Raw genomic sequence first — 24,379 nt, 5'->3', positions numbered from 1 at the left:
GGAAGTATGTAAGTGAGATGATTGGTCTCAGATAAGCCTTCCGAAAATGTATAAACTCATGCTCCACACATGTAAATCAGTCATGCACTTAGATTACATTACTTAGTAAATGCATAGATTAGTATATTGCATCACGAGCCTGCACGATCATGCGAAGTGCAATTCTATTTTTATCAAGTAATACATTAAAATTCACCAGAAGTCTCCAAATGGCTCCTAAAAACTCTAGAAAAGTCACTAGTCGCTACCTTTGAAATTATGTCACTAAATTACTAAAAAGACTCCAAATCTAGCGACTAGTCTCTAGAATCAACTAGACTGATGTGAATAAACATGAACATAGCATGCGAGAACGAGAGCTTGACAATCGATACAAGCGTCGCAATATACAGGTTTCAATAAACATCACAAATTCGTGCGCATTTCTTGTATTAATAAACACTGATATTTCATTTGAAAGCAGCCAATGAACGAAGGACTTCCGGTCACTGGTGTACAAAGCTGAAATGGCAGGATTTGAAAACAAATGTTTGAAGTTCACGAAAAAATAAACTAAAATCGGGAGGGATAATAGAATAATCGAGAGGCAGAAATAACTGTCGAAAATCAGGAGTCTCCCGCCTAAATCGGGAAAGTTGGCAGGTATGCAGTAACAATTCTTTTTAAAAAAATCAAGGGGTTTAATTTATGATGGCATCCTATTTGCGAGTAAAGGTAGTAATACCACAGGATGGGAGTACCATAGCTTGTTTATTTCTTTCTATTTTAAAAACTGTAACTTCTTTCTTTCTTTTCTTTCTTTCATACAACACTGCAATCAAGAGGGAAATAAAAATCAACATTACCCAAGGCTACAAGTTATTGAAAATGAAAGTTAAGAAATACATACTGCTTGATTAATTAAAAAAGAGCTCTATACAGTATAAAGCATTATGTCTCAAGATGCTACAGTATGAAATACTAATTATAAAATTACAACATCTGAGTATCAACTGTTAACTAGATAAACAATGGAAATTATCTTCCATTAAAAAATAAATAATACAAAAATCTGTAATAAAAATACAAACATTTCACTTCAACTTCCATCACTTTCTTTTTGAACTTCCATTATAATTTCTACATCACTATCCTCTCCATGACCGTTACTAATACTTTTATTTTCATGCTGGCCTCTTGAATCTGTCCTGTCTGTCCTTGTCACATTTGGATTCAACTTGATTACCGGTGTGATACCAGTTGTACTGTCACCGTTGGTAGATGGAGTGTGATGTTCCTGAGTCATTCCTACCGACGATAAACATAGCGATTTGGGAAGAAGAATTGTAGGAATTTGATCCAATGACATAGGCACTAAAGAAGGGTCACTCTGCACTACTTCCTGGACTTGAGAGGGTGTCACCACAACACTGGGTATCACAACATTTGTGCCTGTCACCATTGTGGTTGCCACATTACCTACCGATCCATTGGCCACTAAACGACGCTGAGGCTTAGAGTTTGTACTCACGAGGTTCACCGATTCTGAAGAATTAATAGCAGATGTAAGAAGAAGAGTTTGAGGGGCAACAGTATTGTCCACAAGAGGTTTCTTATTGGCAGGTGTTGACAGCACAGTATTGCTTGCACGTCGTTTTGCAATGCTCGGTTTGTTTAACAGAACTACTTGATGTTCTGGTACAGTACTCATCAACATTGGTTGCTGCACTGTTGAATTGACAGCTGTTGCTCCTGACATCAAACCATTCTGTGTTATAAGAGGCACAGTCACATTTATAATATGCTGAGAATGAGACACTGGTGCAGCAGGAACACCTGTAGACACAAACATGTTCTCAATGAATGATACTGATACTAAACAAGATTAGGAAAACTAGGAAGGAAGAACAACTTATTGAGGTAATAGCATGGTTTACACACAAGATAGCAGGAAATCAGACAAACCCAAATACTCTATGTCAAGTATTCATGATCATATCTAGTCTCTGATCAAGATTTATGTAGTTATTTAAAATATTTCTGCTTCAGGATATGATAAAGAAATATATCCATCTTCCCCTTAAACTGAAAAAAATTCCTAAATATTTGTATTCTCCATTCAAAGACTAGACATAAGTATTTGAATCCTTCCTTTCCATCAATAAAACTTTAACCCTTAGACATAAAATCTCACTGGGTTACGTGAAAGTAAGGCTAGCATCAAGCTTCATAGATATCAGTTTTCTTTTTCCTGCAACAGTTTCCACTTTTCTTGGGTGAAATTGAGCCAACAGTTGCACTGAATGCAGCATGCACCAAAGCAGGTTTACAATATTTTCAGCAAGTCCAGGACCTAAGGCAGCTTTGGTCAGCTCATCTGCACTTATGCACTCATGAGTAGGCAAGAGCAATGTTGATGTGCTGGAATCAAGTCATATGTTCAGTTCATCTCAGGCAGCTAATCACTATAGCAGAAAAGCAATTTGTAATTCAAGTTATCAGATAACATTCTTATGAATTCTGCATAAGTAATAGCAATTATTAAGAGGATGAAATTCAGCTGTAAGAACATTTACAATATTGTAACAATGAAGATCGACTTGTAGCAGTTGGCAAGAATGCCAGCGAGAGATAATAATCACAGCACAACGGCGACAATGTGGACGAGGTCAGCAGAGAGCAATTGTGCCAGCAAACTACTGAGGTTCACGATGTGGAAGCTCCTAGACGAAGCCGAAAGCTGATCAACAAAGGAACAGGTACCCAGAATGATCTGGAGCTAGCAGCTACTATAATATCCTATTTGCTTATATAAGAGTGCAACTGTGGGAAAGCAGAGTCATTCTCAAGTGAGTTAGACATCGCAATGAAAGTAAGCAGTACGAGACAGTCACGAGTCTGTGACAAATATTTCAATGGAAAAGTCCGTCAGACGGCTCTGTGGAGTTCAATGAGGCTTGCTAGCTTTGAACTGTTCTGGAAAGACACTGCACAAGTGAACTTGTGATAAACTGTAAATAGTAGTAGTTCAATAAATAAATAATAATAAATAATAATAATAATGTTATTGGCGTTATGTCCCATTAACTATTTTTACGGTTTTTGAAGACACCGTGGTGCCAGAATTTAGTCTCGCAGGAGTTCTTTTACGTGCCAGTAAATCTACCAATTTGAGCACCTCCAAACACCAACAGACTGAGCCAGGATCGAACCTAACAAGTTGGGGTCTGAAGGCCAGTGCCTTAACCATCTGAGCCACTCAGCCCGGCTTCAATAAAGTTTATGGATAGTAAAACATGCTACCTCAATATATAGTAATTTTAGTTATAAAGACCCTGATAACCCACACCAATATCATCATTCATACATAATTGTAAATACACTCACCAGCAAAAAAAGAAAAAAAGAAAAAAAAGGCCATACACTACATATTTCAGATAAAATTTAATGATAGTCCATTTGAAACCTGATAAAAATCAAATATTATGAGATTACAACAATATGGCAATACATTTTAAATTAGATAGCCCATTTGAAAAGTTTCAGCTCAAGAACTGAGAAACATTTTTGATCGTGACAATCACAACAGTCCACCAACATGAATTTGGAAATGTCAAAACCTGGAGCTCTGCACCGTTCCGTATGCAGTCTATTTGTCCACACGTTTTCAACACAATTACATTGCCTCACTAACGGGTATTACGACCTGTAGTTGCAGTTACAGCTGTGATTTGAACAGGTATGCTCAGAATGCAATCTCGAATGCACTCTTGTGGTACGAGCTCCCATTCTGCCTGGAGTGCAGTCCGAAAATGAGCCAGTGTGTCAGGGGAACAACTCCTAGCATGTATCCCAAGCAAATCCTAGACATGCTCTATCAGGTTTAGGTCGGGACTACAAGCAGGCCACATCATGCGCTCAATTCTGACTTCATCCACACACTTACATACACAAACGAGTGAGTGAGTGAGTGAGTTGTCTTTATTCATGGCGAAGTTAGGGCTCAAGGCCCTTTCTTACACTTAACCACAACATTTAAAATAATTAACATACATAGAATTTTTTAAATACAACAAATCTTTTTTTAAAATAATATAGTACTAATAGCAAATATGGAGATATTAATAAAAGAAATAATTATAGAATGTATAACATGACAATATGATGATAATTTTAAAACTAACACTAGTAATAATAAAAGAAGGAAACACAGTAAAAACCTATAACTAGCAAATACATTTCTAATTTTTATAAAAATAAGCTCATTCACACTACACACATCGAACAAGGCAGCTAGAAGTATTCAGCAAGTGATTTCGGCAATCCATCTTAAATCTCCTACGAGAACGTAAAACTCTAATGGTAGCAGGGAGGGTATTCCACAACCTAGTGGCAGTGACTACAAAGGAGCAATTGTAAGTCCTAGGGTGACTGAGAGATATTGTTAAACAGGAGCCAGATCGTGTATCGTGGTTATGATAGGAGGAGAGGTAATTAAAGTTTGATGAGGGTGAGAGATAATTCGGCATACTTGAGTTTAGAACTCCATGCAGAAGGGACAACATGTGGAGATCATGAACACGAAGCCATGACAACTCCCTATAATAAGGCGAAATGTGAGAATCATATCGCAGCTTAAATATAAATCGAATACAGGTGTTTAAACTTTGTTCGAACATCTTGTTACTGTCTTGTCTTGAAGTGAGACTAACTGTTGTAGACAAGCCGTAATGTCCACAAAAATACACGGCATGAGAATTCCCAGCAATAAATCTTAAGACAGCTGTTTGTGGTTATTCTTGTCCAAAGACGGGAAATGGCAATATTTTCACGATCAATGTTTACCAATTATTGCACTGAAACTTCTCAAATGGGCTAATTAACTTATGATACAGTGACATATTGTTGTAATGGCATAACATTTAATTTATACCTACAAGTTTTCAAAAGACTAATATTGAAATTTTGTCTGAAATACAGAGAGTTTCGCTTATTTTATCAGTAAGTGTATTTTAACAGCATTATTCCAGCTTGATCACAGGATCTGCACAAGTGCAATGTCTGCAACAAACTCATGGTTACAGAAATCCTCGGGGTGTGACACTAGCTTTCTTCACGTCTTTATTAATTCAGACCAAACACTGCTTCTTTGGTTTTACAATCCTTGACTGTCTTCAAAGGATATGACATCCACCAAACGTATACATACTGCATAATGTATGAATAACATTCTGGTCAATCTCTAAGGGAATGACCATTTGAATTATGAAGCACAACAGTTCTTATTTTACCATCTCGTTCTTGAAGTAACTCGCCTACAAACACCCACTTCTACAAATGCCTTGGACATAGTTCCTCTAGCAGAAGGACCAGGCCACTAACTCGGAGCTATGTGTCTCTTTTGTGTGGCTGTAGAACTTTACAATAGCTGGGGAGTTGTACCAGATATTCCTTCATCCATCTCTACAGGAATCATTTGTGAGTTGTTGGCTAAGCTGGAAATGCTTCTGTAAGTTGACACTGATGTTTGGTTCTCTGTTTGGTAGCGGTGACTTGTTAGTGTGCCTCCATGAAAAAAGGTGTGCTGATGTCAAGCAATCACTGTTCTTATCTTCAATTAAAGGTCCTGAATTGATTGCAGCTTCTATTTCAGACAAGAACACTATTTCACCTACTTGCTGTTTCCCCAAATTCCTCCTCAAAGCTTTATTTTTAATTCAGATTTATGTGCTCCCACCATCCTCCCCACCAAGCCACACATGGGGCAATGAATTTCCATGTCATCATACCATTAGCGAAGTACTGTGGTCTTCTGCTAGAAGAGAAGATGGGAGACAAGTCATCTAGTTCTCTGCATTCTGCCTGGAATGTCTTGTTATCAGAATAAATTGTATCCAAGAGACCTCAGCAACTTACAAATCTTCGTAATACCAAAATAAAGCAATTCATGGGCATATTAAAAAAAGAGTTCTAAATGTAATGTCATGGCACAAGTATGTATGACTAGCTGAATGTGATAACCTTCTTCACATAAAGCGGACCAGCAAAATCTAATCCAGTGATCGAGAAGTGGGGCGAAGGCTAAACAAAATCATTTGGTAATGGGGCATCCAGATCTTTTACTTGGGTATTTTTGGCAATTTCACACGGTAAGCATCTGTGTAAAACTTTCTTGACAATTATTCTGGCTCGAAAGATCCAGAAGTTAGTGCGAAGTTCAGAAAGTACAATTTTTACTCCCAGGTGAAATAGTCTGATATGGGTCTGGTGTATGAGTAGTTGTGTGAAATGGTGATTTCCATTGAGTAACAGGTTATTTTTCATCTGTAGAGAGTTCTGTGGATTGGAGCTCTGATGTCTTTGCAGCCTTGCCTATCTGTCCCAATTTGGGCATTCAGGTCTCCCATAATTGTGATGTTGTCTTCCTTTATTTTGTCCTCTAGATCTACAAGGAATGGATCTTTTTCATCTGCAGGGCAGCCTGTTTGTGGGGCATGTGTGTGTTTGAGTCATCAGTCCACAGACTAGTTTGATGCAGCTCTCCATGCTACCCTATCCTGTGCTAACCTTTTCATTTCTACGTATCCACTGCATCCTACATCTGCTCTAATCTGCTTGTCACATTCGTACCTTGGTCTACCCCTACCGTTCTTACCACCTAGACTTCCATCAAAAACAAACTGAACAAGTCCTGGGTGTCTTAAGATGTGTCCTATCATTCTATCTCTTCTTCTCGTCAAATTTAGCCAAATCGATCTCCTCTCACCAATCTGATTCGGTACCTCTTCATTTGTGATTCGATCTATCCATCTCACCTTAAGCATTCTTCTGTAACACCACATTTCAAAAGCTTCTATTCTTTCTTTCTGAGCTAGTTATCATCCATGTTTCACTTCCATACAATGCCACGCTCCACACAAAAGTCTTCAAAAACATCTTTCTAATTCCTATATCAATGTTTGAAGTAAACAAATTTCTCTTCTTAAGAAAGCTCTTCCTTGCTTGTGCTAATCTGCATTTTATGTCCTCCTTACTTCTGCCATCATTGGTTATTTTACTACCCAAGTAACAATATTTGTCTACTTCCTTTAAGACTTCATTTCCTAATCTAATATTTCCTGCATGACCTGCCTTCATTTGACTGCACTCCATTACTTTTGTTTTGGACTTATTTATTTTCATCTTGTACTCCTTACCCAAGACTTCGTCCATATCATTCAGCAGCTTCTCGAGATATTCTGCAGTCTGAGATAAAATAACAATATCATTGGCAAATCTCAAAGTTTTGATTTCCTCTCCTTGGATTGTGATTCTCTTTCCAAATTCCTCTTTGATTTCCTTTACTGCCTGTTCTATGTAAACACTGAAAAGGAGGGGGGACAAACTGCAGCCTTGCCTCACTCCTTTCTTGATTGCTGCTTCTTTTTCAAAGCCCTCAATTCTTATCACTGCAGACTGATTTTTATCCAGATTGTAGATAATTCTTCGTTCTCGGTATCTGATCCCAATCACCTTCAGAATCTTAAACAGCTTGGTCCAATCAATATTATCAAATGCCTTTTCTAGATCTACGAATGCCATGTACATGGGCTTGTCCTTCTTGACTCGATCCTCTAAGATCAGACGTAAAGTCAGGATAGCTTCATGTGTTCCTACATTACTTATGAAGCCAAATTGATCTTCTCTCAACACAGTTTCAACTTGTTTTTCCATTCTTCTGTAAATAATACGTGTTAAAATTTTGCAGGCATGAGATACTAAACTAATGGTGCGATAGTTTTCACACCTGTCAGCACCGGCTTTCTTGGGAATAAGTATAACAACATTCTGCTGAAAATAGGATGGGACTTCTCCTGTCTCATACTTCTTACACACTAAATGGAATAACCTTGCCATGCTGGTTTCTCCTAAGGCAGTCAGTAATTCTGAAAGAAATGTCATCAATTCCAGTTGCCTTGTTCCTATTTAGGTCACACTCAGCTCTGTCAAACTCTGACCTCAAAATTGGGTCTCCCATTTCATCAGCATCAACGCCTCTTCTTGTTCCAGAACCAAATTATCTACATCTTCACCTTGATACAACTGTTGGATATGTTCCTGCCATCTTTCTGCTTTTTCTTCTTTTCCTAGAAGTGGCTTTCCATCTGAGCTCTTAATATTCACACACCTAGATTTCCTTTCTCCAAAGATTTCCTTGATTTTTCTGTATGCAGTATCTACCTTTCCTAAGACCATACAACCTTCGACATCCTTGCACTTCTCCTTCAGCCAGTCTTCCTTAGCTACCTTGCACTTTCTATCCACTTCATTCTTTAATCGCCTGTATTCTTTTCTGCTCTCTTCATTTCTAGCATTCTTGTATTTTTGTCATTCATCAATCAGGTCTAGTATCTCCTGAGTTATCCACTGATTCTTAGTTGATCTTTTCTTCCTTCCTAACATTCTTCAGCAGCCCTGCTGACTTCATTTTTCATGACTATCCACTCTTCCTCTATTGTGTTTCCTTCAGCCTCTTCATTTAGTCCTTTTGCAACGTGTTCCTTGAAACAATCCCTTACGCTCTTTTCTTTCAAACTTGTCTAGATTCCATCTTTTTGCATTCTTTCTTTTCTTCAATTTCTTGAGCTTCAGATGGCGTTTCATGACCAACAAGTTGTGGTCAGAGTCCACGTCTGCTCCTGGGAAAGTTTTGCAATCCAACACCTGGTTTCTGAATCGCTGATACTTGGAGAAAGGTATGAAATACCTGGGCAACGTGTAATTTCATTTTAATGATTCTGTCACTCATATAACTTATGTCCGCCTGCACATTAACATCTGTGTGGAGAACAAAAGAAACTCCATTTCTAGCTTCATTAGGGTTCTCTCTCCAGTACAATATATATTTTGTAAGGTTTTCTTTCCTGACCCTTTCCATTTTGTCTCACTCTACCCTAAAATGCCGAGTATGCATCTGTCCATGAGGTCTACAATATCTTCGAATTTACCAGTAAGGGTGAGGATATTGACAGTTCCAATTATGAGCTGTTTCTTCCTGTGTAATGCAGGTCTCTTCCTGCATCTCGATGAGCTTCGGGTTGTTGGCCATCATAAGTTCATGAGTTGCATGAAGAGTTGTTGTCATGTCTGGTAATTTTAATATACATCCGAGGCTTGTTTTGGTTTTGAAAGCAATAATCTCATCAACTCTGTGCAGCTGACTTGCTAGGCCTAACACTGTAGAGGATTTTGTGTCAGGGTAATCTCCCTGAGCCTTTGGCAGTCCCCTGCCACATCTGCAAGGCAGCAGCATTTTGGTGAATTAGTGTGTCATTTCCTACACAAAGGCTTCATCAAGCCTCTTAAGGGAGAACTCCTCCGCCCTTATCCGTTGGTTCTCCCTTAGTTTGTTGGGTTTGGTACTGGCCGCCCAACCCTCGGCCAGACAGTCAAAGGGAGTACCATCTACTGTCACATACGGTAGCAGGGTGTTCCTGACCTGAGCTACTGTAACACCCAAAATGAGAAGAAAATCAAGAATGAAGTGAAACAGGGGAATTAATTCAATCACAAAGGAATTAGATCTGAGAGAGGATGTTGCATATTCCTAGAAAGAATGAAAGAGATACATCAGCACTCTCATGATTAAGTAGAACAAAAAATGGAAGAGGAGAAGGAGCCTATTTGAAAAATGTGATAGATTCAATATCATTAAATTTGGAAAGTACAAAATATGATTCGTAATCTCAGGGATATAACTAGTCAAAAATAGGATATCAGTGCATAAAAAATTATACGAGAGTACATTTTATTACTCTAACCTTGTGCCATGGCATGGGTCACAGGACAGTCTTTGTGAGCAAGGAGTAGAGTTTTCAGCTGAGCCACCTCTGCTCGGAGAGCAGCAACCTCAGATTGAAGAGAGTGATTTGTTCGCTGCATGTCTTCGGCACGCTGTTCCAGGGCTTGAATCCATGTTTTCCGTTTCTTACGACACCGCATAGCAGCTTCTCTGCAAAGTTACCATAAAATCGTGGTCAACATTCTAACAAATCATTTAAATTTTACAGTTAAGAAATCAGTAAATATTTATGTAAAGATGACAATGAAGAACCAGAGATTGCCCTAGGTCTTTCTATTTTTTAAGTTACAGTAGGTCTGTTAATGATGGAAAATTAAAACAGGTCATTATCACTTTTAATTAGAAACTCCTAATGAATTCCAAGTGTTATGATTTCTGACATAATTGACTCTATATTTATTCATTCTTATTTATTCCGCTGCAATTCAATAGTTGCCTGTGATCCAGAGATCTACTTTATTTCTACCAAGCTTGATAGCTGCAGTCACTTAAGTGAGGCCAGTATCGAGTTTTTGGGGGGGATAGTAGGTTTGAACCCCACTGTCAGCAGCCCTGAAGATGGTTTTCTGTGGTTTCCTATTTTCACACCATGCAAATGCTGGGGCTGTACCTTAATTAAGGCGACAGTTGTTTCTTTCCTATCGCTAGCCCTTTCCTGTCCCATCATCACCATAAGACCTATCTGTGTCAGTGCAAAATATAACATTAAAAAAAAAAAACTTTATTTCTAAATGACAGTATGCAACTCTACTTAAGGCAGTGGGGGGGGGAGTCCTCTTTCGCAGTAATGCTTCCCCTCAGTGGACACCTTCCTACGTTGAGGCCACTGTACAACACATTGGTGAAACTATTCTCCAGGTCACTTTTTGAGCAGACTAAAGTACAAGAGAGGGTATAAGCAAGGGGAAGACAGGGGTGAGAGGGGCTGCACCTACTGTGTTGTCACATGGTAGTAGAGCGGCAAGGGGGCGCACGTTTCATGCCTTCTCTCAGCACGAGTTAAGGCAATGCGGAGCTGCCATAGTTATTGAGTAGATGTTTTGACCACGAGGGTGCAGTTACTATGATAGCCAGTTTAAAACAGCAGTGGTGGTATGGGACTCCACTAATATGAATACATTAATGCATTCATTCTTTCAAATATGCTCAAGTCACAACCGGTGAGCTATGCTGTGTTATAGTGTTGGAGTACAACTTTCAATCGTTCGCCAGTTCATAAATTAAAATACATGCATATGATGCAGCTACATTTTTCTCTACACTACACACCCAAGTGACTGGAGTGGGACATTGATGATGATGATGACTTGCCTTTGCATGAGGGATAGAACTTATGGCATGACTAAGTACTTCTAAGTATTAACTTAAGGTATGACAAGGTATACCGTATTTACTCACGTATTAGACCCCCTTTTCCACAGCAAAAAAAAAAAAAAAAAAAAAAAAAAAAAATAATAATAAAAAAAAAAAAAAATGGAGGGTCCAATATGCGATAACATCAAATTTTGTGCAGTGAACTAATTACTTCTAGGCTATAAATTGTATAAGCAAACATTCTACATCGTTCTTTAACAAACTTATGAAAATATTTGAGTTATACCGTCTCACTTCATACTCGACCCCATAGATAAAAGGGATAAGGATACTGTAATATCATGATACAAAATAACTCAGTGGCCAGTCATTTGTCTTTGTCAGTTGAGCAGTAGGCTTACCACACAGTAAACCTGATCACTGCTTTCATTTTAATTGTTTTGCGCTGCTAAGATCCCTACTAACGATGTGTCATCATTCCAAGTGATGTCATCTTCCCTGCCATTTTGTCAGCCATGCATTGCAATCGAGACCGAGAGCATTCGAGGTCGTCTTTTTTGAACCTTTTAAAAATAGTTTTGTTCCTGACTATTGAGACCAAACTGTGTGAAGTATTCCCAAATGGTTTCTGGAGATGGTCTCTGATATTCCCAGCTGGTGTATGTGTAGCAGAAGCCACTCTTTCTGAATAAAGCCGTGTTGTTGAAATTGTGCCACACCACCAGCTGATAACTAGCATACGTTACTAGTTGTATTTCCAAATGAAACACATAGTGACTGGAAGCATTCTTTTGATAACTATCGCTACTGAAAGCCAGACCCTTATTTTTAAGTATATTTCATGCTTATTCTCTACATTTATCACTTCAGGATTTACCTAAACATCTGTAAATGAAATAAGAGAGACCACAATGTTTAGGTTAGGTATGTTATCTCCCCCAAATAGTGCCAAAAGTTCCACGATGGAAAGAATAAAAATAAATAACAGGAAAGTTTGCCACATTTATGGATATCTATAGGTATTAAGAGATATAAACTTCATGTTGAATGGTCCATATTGAACTGTGATTGCATACAGTAGAAGTCCGCTATAGCGAGTACGGCATACAACGAGAATTCCGTTATAAGGACAATGTTTTGCTGTCCCTTCTAAATTCCTATATTACAGTAAACTGCGTATTATCCCTCGGTTACAGCGAAAGCCCTATCATTGACACATCCGTTATTACGAGCGATTAAGCACGCACGATTTTTTCCGTTACCGATATTTATGCACCCCAGCGATTATGTTGCATGCGATCGATTACCTTCGGTACTGTTTCCTCACTACGTCCACTAGCGAGTTCTCTTGTCGACATTCAAAGGTGATATAGATGTTGATTCCCATAGGGAACCTAAATTATTTGTCCTGAATGAGTAAATTTATAATACCAATATAAATGGTCCATTATTGGACATTATAAATTTTCCAGCTAACTCACGTTGGAATTGATTAATAATACCCGTCAACAGCAGTTCCATGAAGTAAATTCGAAATGAAAGAGAACATATTTTCGTAATAAATGCGTAAATAATGTGTCCGATAACAGTTGTTAACTCGTTAAAAATAAAGGCTGACTAAACGATCGTTTAATTTTAATGCTAAATACTGTAATTAAGGAAGAATGGGATACACCTCGAGATATGGCAGAGTGCATTATTGATTTCAGGGGTTAGTTCATATTTTCTCGCATCTGGTTAAATTATGGAAAGGCTTTTATTATGAAAATTTATGGCGAGAAGGTTATCATTTCTCTCCTGGCAGTTGAAGTATGTTTTCATCATACGTATAGTACGGTTAAGTTAGGATAGGTTATGCTGTTTGAATAAGAAAACTGAAATGTTTCCCACAAAATGTAATCGATCATCTTCGGTACGGTATAGTTTTCTCACTATGTGCATTTGCGATCTCTCTTGTTGACATTCGAAGGCGATGTTTGAGTCGATTAGTAATACGTGTCGACTGCCGTTCTCCAAAAAAATTCATAATGCCAACAAATTTTCAACAGGTTCTCTTCGGTATTATGATACCAATTTTAAGTTAATGGTTAGTAAATCCGCGGAAATAAAGAATAATTGTGCAGCCGCAAATAAAATAAAAAGGGCACGATGAAAGCCAATGTTTGGCATCTAAAAATGCGTACTGTACAACAAAGGCATTCATATGATTTTACAAAGCACTTTTTGAGCCTGATTTAAATTTTCTGAAGGAAAAAGTGGGGTTTGTCTTGGATTCGGAGAAATACAGTACTATAATTGTTTCAGAATGAAATTAAACATACACTTTCACATAGTATCGGATTTCAAAAACAAAGAAAGAAAGAAACAAACAAGCAAACAAACAAGCAAGCCATAGTATGGATATCATCCGTGGAAACGCAAGTTTTGAGCAAACTGATTATCATTTCACACCGACTTTAATGTGCATGGGGGTTTTTCAGACTTTTATAAAAAGAATCGGATATAACGAAAATCCGTTATAGCGAGTACATTTTTCCCTGTTATGAATTCTCGCTATAATGGACTTCTACTGTATAAAATTAAAAGTTTAGTTTAACAGTTTCACCTTTTCATTACTTAATTTTTGTAATGCGGGTTACATTGCAAATGGAACATTTATTTGGTACTAGTTTCGACTTAAGAGTACTAGTTTCGACCTAAGATCAAGGTCATCATCAGCCAACAACACAAACTGCACAACATATTAAATAGTCCATAAACAATGTACATATATCACAGAAACATTGTTGTTTGATGTTATAAAGTTGAAGATGAAACAGTCACAATGGAGTTTAAAGTTTTAAATTATATATAAATGTCATTAAAGTAAGGCACTTAACTGCCGTTGAAGGAAGATTCTAATTGATCAATCTGGATGCCGAAGATTCTTGAAAATTTGTGTATCCTTCGCTACTAAGTTCTGACAGCTGTACGGTAGTTACCATATGATGACTTACAGCTGTATGGTAGAATACCATAAGATGACTTACAGCTGTATGGTGGTTACCATATGATGACTTACAGCTGTCAGAACTTTGTAGCGAAGGATACACAAATTTTCAAGAATCTTCAGCATGGAGACTGATCAAATAAAATCTTCCTTCAACAGCAGTTCAGTGCCTTACTTTAATGCAATTTATGCATAATTTAAAACTTTTATCTCCATTGTGACTGTTTCATCTTCAACTTTTAATTTATAGCATCAAACCACAATGTTTCTGTGATATACGTACATTGTTTATGGACTATATCATATGTTATGCATTTCGTGTTGTTGGCTGATGATGACTTTAACCTTAGGTAGAAACTAGTACCAAATAAATGTTTCATTTGTAATGTAACCCGCATTACAACAATTTTGTATTGAAAAGGTGGAACTGTTAAACTAAACCTTTAATTTTATATGTTTATTATCATAATGTTTAATTTCATACGTTCGTGTCCCCCATTTTTTATTAGTGCATACCCTAGTATGTTTTGTTTGATGTCTCCGAAAATAGTTGAAAGTAAGTGGGGGCATAAAAATCAATATTGTTATTATTTGTTAGGTACGTTGGTGAGTAAAACAATTGTGATTGGATTGTTTTAATCAAGTTTTAAACATACTTTTCTCCCAAAAACCCTATAGTGACCCGAGTCACGAGATATTCAACGATCACTTTGTTAATGATCTCGCCTGCCTATACTGATAGGCCTAGCAACAACCGTGAATATTTCCTAACTCAAGTAAACGCGTTTCCTCATCCCGAGGTGGTGCAGCTCTTTTTTAGACAGGCCCCCAGTGGAAGGGAGTTGCATGTACCATTTTTACCACAAATCAACCTTCCTACCATTCGTAAATCTTTGGCAATACGGTACTGGGAATCGAACTCAGGCTCCCGAGAACGACAGCTAATTGTGCTAACCATTACGCTGGCGGACATTCTTAACTACAAAACACAGACATATATACGACTGATGCGTGCTTGCAATGCGCGGGTCAGACATCTATTTGTGCGACGTCATCAGAGCTGCAGTACGTCTACATAGGCGGACATTTCTTAACTACGAAACACAGATGTACTGCACGACTTCGACGTTTTCGTTGCATGGGTCGTACAGACGAAACTATTCACAAATTTGTGTGATGTCATCAGAGCTACAGACGGCTTGTACCCGCTTCGAAGCGGAATCGTTGTTCTTCTCTGATGAATTACGTTGGAAGATCTTGTATTAGAGATTAATTTTTTTCATTTTCTTCGTCTCGAAAAGCCAAGGGGAGTCTAATATGTGAGGGGGTCTAATACACGAGTAAATATGGTATCTATGTACCATACCATAGGCATATCAAGGCTGTACTGTGTGCGAGATCTTCTTTGAGGGGTTCTTCTTCTTACAAAGCACTATAAAACCCACAGAGCTGTCGTAAATGTGTGGTTGTCTTACATCCTGACCAACATGATAGATTAAATGTGAGGAGAAAATCTCCTGCCAAAGTGAAAATTAATTTAGAAATACAATACCGATTTCTCTCCAAGAACCTCTTCCTCTTTTCAATATCGTCTGCTGAAGCACAACGTCTAGGTCGATTTGGAGGAGAATTTGACTCAGAACCTTCTGAAGCACTATGATGCTCCCGTTTCAACTCTTTGGTCCTCACCTGTAAATAAGAGAACTAGATATGAATGAATATTTCTCCTTTTAAGAGAGAGATAATCCACCTGATAGCCGCCCCTATTAGGGAATCAAATTTATCAGCCTCCTAATCAGTTTATATGAACAATATTTCCTTTATCTGTTCTTGAGATTTAAGCGGGGTTTGAACTATAACTTAAAATTCCAATTATCAACCATCAGGCAGAATTTCTCTTTCTGATTTTATTGCAAAAAAAAAAAAAAAAAAAAAAAAAAAAAATCCAGTACTTGGTATTTCATGTCAGGGAGTACAAATCAAATCGTGTCTAACAATCACCAAAAAAATTTTCAGCACAGAGTTCGCTGTGGTCTGGATGATGATGATGTCTGGGAATTCCTTTTTCTTAGACAGTTCAGTGTCTCCTTAAGAATTGTCCCTCTTGCGCATATCACAAGCCCGTCCTTCCAAGATCCTCTGTGTATGGTTCATATACGGCCCTTTCTCCTCACACACTAATTGAAGCTGACGTTCATTTTCCTCAAATCTTATAGTGAGATCAATCACCATACCCATACATTTTGCCCAGTAAATTATAACAATATCAGCTAAACTTGTGGATCCATTTGTGGAAAGACATCCTACTTCTTCTTAGACCTCCAAGTGATGTTTATGGAGGCTGTCAGCAATCTGTGTGCAAACTAGTGCCGATTGATTCTCATCAGCTCTCCCTTACAACATAACCCCAATACATGAGGCAAGGTTTCAAACTCTTCACATCTTCTACAACGGGATGTATTAAGGCTCCTTCCAGGGAGAGATCGAACTGAGATGACATTACAGTTCATTTTAAGTGTTTCTGTACCAAGTAACTGGTTGCGCGGTTTGGTTCACGTAGCCATCAACTTGCATTCGGAAGATAGTAGGTTCAAAACCCACTGTCGGCAGCCCTAAAGATGATTTTGTGTGGTTTCCAATTTTCACACCAGGCAAATGCCAGGGCTGTACCTTACTTAAGGCTATGGTCATTCCCTTCCCACTCCTAACCCTTTCCTATCCCATCGTTGCCATAAGACCTATCTGTGTCAGTGCAATGTGAAGCAAATTGTAAAACAAAACAAACAATTCTGTCCATTATCTGCATGACACACCTCTCTTATTAATGATCCAAGTGTTTCCTTTCTTCCAGTTTTCAATTCTTGATTCACAGTTTATTACTGATCCAAGTGTCTGGCTCCATGGCTAAATGGTTAGCGTGCTGGCCTTTGGTCACAGGGGTCCTGGGTTCGATTCCCGGCAGGGCCGGGAATTTTAACCATAATTGGTTAATTCCGCTGGCACAGGGGCTGGGTGTATGTGTCGTCTTCATCTTCATTTCATCCTCATCACGACGCGCAGGTCGCCTATAGGCGTCAATTCAAAAGACCTGCACCTGGCGAGTCGAACTTGTCCTCGGACACTCCCGGCACTAAAAGCCATACGTCATTTCATTTACTGATCCAAGCAGCTACACAAGTACAGTTGTTTACCATTTTAAAATGTACGAGTATTTCAACACAGAAGGAATAAAGATGGAGCTGTACTAGAAATTTCAGCCTTAAGTTTTCGACTGACACATGGTTTTTTAAAGACATTATACTGGGTGATTCTCTTGTGTGTACTAATTTTGTTTTATGCAGCCCAACTAACCAGGGTTTTTATATATGTTATGAAAATATCGGCCTTTCTGAAACGCACAGCAAAAACAAACAGATATTTTTGTATTTATGCCTAATAGGAAAACGTTATGCTGTAACATTATTAAACAATGGCAACCATGAGTGCGCTCTCTAAATTATATGAAAATGAAACGTCTGAGAATCACAAAGTGGGCATTGTGACCATGTTAAAACTATTATATGAGCTATAATCTGCACACATTGTTGCACAGTGCACTATAGCATCATTGCTAAGGGCAAGGAAAGCGGGTAAGTCTTGCGTGTGAGGTAGGAGGTTCGAATACGGGCCGAAGATACTATTTTTTATTCCTGTTTTTGTAATTTTTACCTCAATGTACATGAAATATCCTCTTTTATGCATATTTTCAGTGAATGACAGTGCATGTCGCTCTACAAACAACCAATTTGACATCAGGGGCGGATAAATATGGAACAGCAAGTAGGAGAACCAAAATACATTGACATTGTTTAGCTATGGTAGCAAATGCTCAAAATGATGACGTGAACATCTGGGCCGGCTGCTGAATAGATCTTCAAGCACGCCAAAGCATGACTGACTGATCTGCAAGTTTTGGTGACGAGTTGCCGGAGGTGCTCGGGATTTTCTGGCACTTGAGTGTCAACTTTTTGTTTCAAATGCCCCGCACAGGAAGAAGTCAAATGGTGTTAAATCCGGTGACCTAGCAGGCCAAGGAACAGGTCCTCCTCTTCCTATCAATGTTCCTGGATGTGTCTCATGCAAATGACAACGGACGGCTAAAGTCAAATGTGGTGGAGCTCCATTTTGTTGAAACCACATCATTAAATTATCTTCAAGTGGTACTTCTTCCAGCAGAAGTGAGAGTTCATGGTAGAGAAAGTGCAGGTAGCATGTGCCTGTTAAATGACCCTCAAAGAAATATGGTCCAATAAGGCGATCACCCAAGATTCAACACTATATATTCACTCCCCATTGTCCTTGATAGGCTGCCTGTTGCACACAGTGAGGATGTCAGCACTCCAACAGTGCAGGATATGGCAGTTGATGGTTCCATTATTGTGAAATTGTGGTTCATCCGAGAACAAGAGTTTTGACAGGAATGCTGCATCATTTTCCACATTTCCTAATAGCCACCGACAGAAATTCATTCGACCTTTGAAATCTCACCCATGGAGCTCTTCGTTTAGCTATACAGGTAGATGGTAGGGGTGATATTTATGAGCATGCAATATCTGCCATGCGGATGGCTGGCTTATGTTCAACTGTTGTGCAATTGCCCGTGTACTAGTGTGTGAATTAATGAGAGCTGTGTCCAGGACTGCCTTCTCATTCTTAGCAGATTTTACAGTTTTCTCTCAGACAGGTGGTATTCTTTGAACCATGCCTGTTGTCCGCATATGTCTTTCAACACTGCTGAAAATCTTTGCAGTCAGATGTCACCTGTCTGGATAACTTTTCTGGTATAGAGGTAGTGCCTGGCACGCATTTCTTTTTGTTTCCCCATGGATAGGGAACATGTCAACGTATTCATCTGTGGAAAACATGACGAATGACTGAAGTGACTCAGTCAAGCTGTACAGCAGTGCAGCACACAATATCAAAAGCAGTGGCATTCTATTGTTTGCATGTGGCAAACACTGGCCTGTGCCTAAGTAGATAAATGATTCAAATGGAGTGATGTTTTTTGAACAGACTATAGCAACTGTTGGATGTGGTCATAATTGCATGCTGAGGCATCAGTATCACAAAGGATGCCAGTATAGAAATATCGATCTTACTATTTGTTGGGCTGTGTTAACCTTTTTATTCCCAAGAATCTTTCCTGCTTATGCATGCCCCATCCCAGGTTCTTTTGGATAATTTCACACTAGCTGAAATAAGCTAATATTTATTTTATATTTACAACTATTTACAAAGTTTTATGATAAAAAATGAAATTAAAACATTATCCCTTCACATTTTCATCGAAACTTCGCTACTATGTGGTAGATTTCCATGCAGGGGTGTACACAACGTGAAGCACTACACTTGACACATTCATATCTAGTTTCCTTCCTCTTATGGCTTGTCTTGTCCGACTCGTTGGCTGAACGGTCAGCGTACTGGCCTTCGGATCAGAGGGTCCCAGGTTCGATTCCCGGCCGGGTCGGGGATTTTAACCTTAATTGGTTAATTCCAATGGCACGGGGGCTGGGTGTATGTGTTGTCTTCATCATCATTTCATCCTCATCACGACGCGCAGGTCACCTACGGGTGTCAAATAGAAAGACCTGCACCTGGCGAGCCGAACCCGTCCTGGGATATCCCGGCACTAAAAGCCATACAACATTTCATTTCATGGCTTGTCTTATTTGTCCTTTGTGAATAACGTAATGAATATTTCGTAGTCGGTAGAATGTTCGTTGAGGTTAAGTTCGTCCCTAATGCCAGACTGGGTTGGGTCAAAATCATGTTTTATTGGTGTAAAATTAGCGTCATTTATCCAGGTTCTACGAGAAACTGTATGTGGTGGCATTAATCTCGGTCTTTTCTGCACCATGTGATCAGGTTCGATTTCTGATTCCTCCTCCTCCCCACCTTCAGATAAATCACTCCTACTATCACTTTCCACAGAATCATTCACTAATATATCATCTTCACTATCCTCGTAATAGTCAGACTCGTTATCATTACCTAAAACATCTAAAATATCATTTTCCGTCAAACTTTGTTTACTAGTGCTTGTGGATGCAGCCATGTTGGGTGACTCAAGACAGCTGTCAAAGAATAGTGTAAGGGTCGAGACTAAATATAAGGCGCTTGCGATGTATCGAGATAGCTGTGTTCTTCTCTGAGCATTGTCAGATGATGCCATCTCATGTTCAGCGACAGAACTGGAACATACGACTAAAGTCGGCACCGGGAGAGAGCGGGGCAGTTGAAATACGAGTTAACTCGTGGTTGGGACAGCGGAAGACACTCGAATGTCCGAGTTAACTCGGGCGTGGGAGTGAAAAGGTTAAACATAATTAGTAGGCACAAGAGAATCACCCGGTATAGAATATTCCAAATATTTTAAGGAGAGATCTTATTAAATAATTTTAAAGATTTTCTTTATAATTGACAATTGAGGTTTTTAAAGTTGTAATCCTGTTAATAATAATAATAATAATAATAATAACAACAGTGTATGGCCTCCAAAGAGGCCTGGTGCAGGTCTTTTGATATGACGCTGAAGGCGACCAGCGCATCACAATGAGGATGAAATTATCATGAAGATGGCACATACACCCAGTCCCCGTGCCAGGGAACCCTGCTGGGAATCGAACCCGGGACTCCTGTGACCAAAGACCAGCACACTAACCATTCAGTCTTGGAGCTGGATGTTAATGGGAATGATTTGAGTTGTTAAGCGACGATGAATTATAAAATTTCTTGTATTTTTATTTGTACGATATTTGATATTACGTTGGTAGCATGAAAGTTGATGATCAAGTCTGCAGAATAATTTTTGAACTTTGTCACTGATGAAAAGAATGTAATGGGTTTCTTGAAACATGTACGATAGAGTAACTGAAATGTATTAAATAGTTTTTTATTAATATTGAAATGGTGGACACACAACATCACCTGTTTTTTCAGTGTTGTAATTATTGGATAAAAGTCAATACGGACCAAAATAGACCATAATGGTCAAAATAACATTTCGTTAGTCGAGTAACTCAGCTCCTTACTTTTTTCTTAGCTATTTTGCTTTATGTCGCACCGACACAGATAGGTCTTATGGCGACGATGGGACGGGAAAGGTCTAGGAATGGGACAGAAGCGGCTGTTCACGTATCAAGTAGTCCTGGTGTGGGTCCCATACACTGGAGCCATACTCTAAATGTGGTTTTACCACAGACTTATACGCCCTCTCCTTTACATCCTTATTACAACCTCTAAATATCCTCATAACTATGTGAAGAGATGTATCCTTTCTTTACAACCTTGGTAATGTGATGATCCCAATGAATATCATTCCTTATATTAACACCTAGGTACTTACAGTAATCACCATGAGGTACTATCACCCCATCAACACAGTAATTAAAACTTGGTGAAGCTTACAACCTGACTTTTCATCCCATTTACCATCTTACCATTGTCTGCCGTACATCTCATAACATTGTCTAGGTGTTTCTGCAGTCACTCACAATCCTGTAAGTTACCGTATTTCTCCAAATCCAAGATGATATTTTTTTCCTCAGAATTTCATTACCTAACAGTAATGAACACCACTAGCAGCTACCATGGTAACCACGTTGCTTACCTTTGACCCCTACAAAACTCAGTGACCTTCAACGTCCGAGTCTTTATTATACATCGCTAGCCACTGAAGCTGGCCGGAGCCAGCAAGCCAGATGTGCATCTAGTGGCAGCCCATTGTACCCGATGCTTAGTAAAAGCAACAGTTTTATAGACAACAGAAATGTTTTTCTGATGGAATATCACACTGTAGAGACAATGCAAGAAATCAGCTTCATTTCCCATATCAAATTTTATTTACATTAAATCAATAAAAGTAGAGACATGTTGAATAGTAATTGCCGGTAAATTTTCAAGGGGTTCTCTTTGTCATTATGATGCTAATTTTAAGTAAATGGTTATTAAACACGCAAAAATAAAGAATAAAATTGTGCAGTAACAAGAAAATATGGCGTAACTTAAAGCCAATGTTCGGCGTTGGCGTGAAGACAAAGACAGTCTAAAAATGTGTACTGTACACGAAAGGCAATCTCTGGCCCGCAACAAGGACGTTTTGAAGTCAAAAATGAAATTGTGAGGTATGTGTGCGAAAAACACAAGGTCGGAATGGCCATAAAATGAGATGCGATACAAATGCGAGCTCGTGAAGAGGAATTTGTTTAACTTTCAAAGGCAGTATCAGATACCTCTAATGAAAATGATTAGGGAAGTACAGTAGAAGTCCGCTATAGCGAGTACTGCTTATAACGAGAACTCCGTTATACCGACAATATTTTCATGTCCCTTCAAAATTCCTATGTTAAACTGTGTATTATCCTTTGGTTACAGCGAGAGCCCTATCACTGACGCATCCGTTATTACGTGTGATTAAGCGCGCGCGATTTTTTCCGTTATTGATATTTATGCACCCCAGCCATTATGATGCATGCAATCGATTATCTTCGCATCGTTTCCTCGCTATGTCCACTAGCGAGTTCTCTCGTCGACATTCGAATGCGATATCGGAGTCTATTAGTAATACCTGTCGACTGCTGTTCCGTAAAGAAAATTTGAAATGGAAGAGAACATATTTTCTTAATAAATGCTTAAATAACATGTCCAATAACAGTTCTTAACTCATTAAAATTAAGGCTGACTAAACGATTGCTTAATTTTAATGCTTAATACTGCAATTAAGTAAAAATGAGATACACCTCGAGATATGGCAGAGTGCATAATTGATTTCACAGGTTAGTTTATATTTTCTCACGTCTGGTTAAATTACGGAAAGGTTATTATCAAGTAAATTTATAGCGAGAAGGTTTATAATTTCTCTAGTGGCGCTTGAAGTATGTTTTCATCATATGTATAGTAGGGTTAAGGTAGGATAAGTGACGCTGTTTGAATAAGGAAACCAAAACTTTTGCCACAAAATGCGATCGATCATCTATGGTACGGTATAGTTTTCTCATTATGTGTATTTGCGAGCACTCTCGTCGATATTCGAATGCGATGTTGTAGTCGATCAGTAATACTCAACGACTGCTATTCTCTAAAGAAAATTCTAATGAAAGAGAATAAGTAGTTTTCGTAATAAATGCGTAAATAACGTGGCCGATAGCAGTTGTTAACTCGTTAAAAATAATGACTGAAGTAAACGATCTCTTAATTTTAATGTTATATACTGAAATTAAGTAAGAATGTGATACACCTCAAGATATGGCAGAGTACATCACTGATTTCAGAGGATAGTTCATATTTTCTCGCGTCTAGTTAAATTTCGGAAAGGCTATTCACATGTAAATTTTTAGCGAGGATAACTCATTGCTCTACATGCGCATAAAATATGTTTTCTTGACACATATACGGTTAGGTTTGGTGACGCCATTTGAAGAAGAAAATTTTTTTTGCTAGGGGCTTTACGTCGCACCGACACAGATAGGTCTTATGGCGACGATAGGATAGGAAAGGCCTAGGAGTTGGAAGGAAGCGGCCGTGGCCTTAATTAAGGTACAGCCTGGTGTGAAAATGGGACCATGGAAAACCATCTTCAGGGCTGCCGATAGTGGGATTCGAACCTACTATCTCCCGGATGCAAGCTCACAGCTGAAGAAGAAAACTCTGGAGTGATACCATGTTTCTCCGAATCCAAGACGACGTTTTCTTCCTCAGAATCCCATGCGAAAAATTGAGCGTCGTCTTGCATTCGCGGCCTAACAGTAATGAATACCACTGGCAACCCTCGCGGTATCCACGTTGCTTCTTTTCATCCCCGCACGCACATACAAAATTTGTTGACAATAAGCGATTGCCTCTTTATTATACATCGCTAGCCGTGACAACCGGTTGTACAGTGCCTGTGTGTAACGTCACTGGATCTCGGGAAATAGTGAAGAGAGAATGACATTCTATCAGCCTCTACAAAAACGTTTCTCAAATCTGCAGAATGGCATCAAAACATGCGAGCCTTCGAATTCGTAGAAAGGCTACGGCTACTCAGTGGCAGAGTTATAACGTGTCTACTGTACCTGATAGTAAAATTAAGTTGTATAGACAGCAAGAATATTTTTGTGATGGATAATCGTAAAGAAACGTGGAACAGGTATTGCCGGCAAATTGTGAACGGGTTCTCGTCGATATTATTTAAGTTACCGGTAATGGTTATTAAACACTCGGAAATATAGAATAAT

General features: G+C 38.7%; 1 protein-coding gene across 1 annotated transcript in view; it reads right to left on the bottom strand.

The window, feature by feature from the left end:
• Positions 1–542: 542 nt before the first annotated feature.
• Atf-2 (Activating transcription factor-2) overlaps positions 543–24,379 on the bottom strand; it is a 136,220-nt gene continuing 112,383 nt past the window's right edge. The window contains exons 9-11 of the mRNA XM_067147599.2: positions 15,676–15,812; positions 9,780–9,970; positions 543–1,815 (exon numbers count right to left, since the gene is read on the bottom strand). Coding sequence (XP_067003700.2) covers positions 1,079–1,815; positions 9,780–9,970; positions 15,676–15,812 — 1,065 coding nt within the window. The 3' untranslated portion in view covers positions 543–1,078. The remainder of the gene's footprint in view (positions 1,816–9,779; positions 9,971–15,675; positions 15,813–24,379) is intronic.

Source organism: Anabrus simplex, chromosome 5, assembly GCF_040414725.1.
Source record: "Anabrus simplex isolate iqAnaSimp1 chromosome 5, ASM4041472v1, whole genome shotgun sequence".
Classification (NCBI taxonomy): Eukaryota; Metazoa; Arthropoda; class Insecta; order Orthoptera; family Tettigoniidae; genus Anabrus; species Anabrus simplex.
The sequence above is the reverse complement of the archived record's forward strand: the minus strand, read 5'-3'. Positions and strand labels throughout refer to the sequence as shown.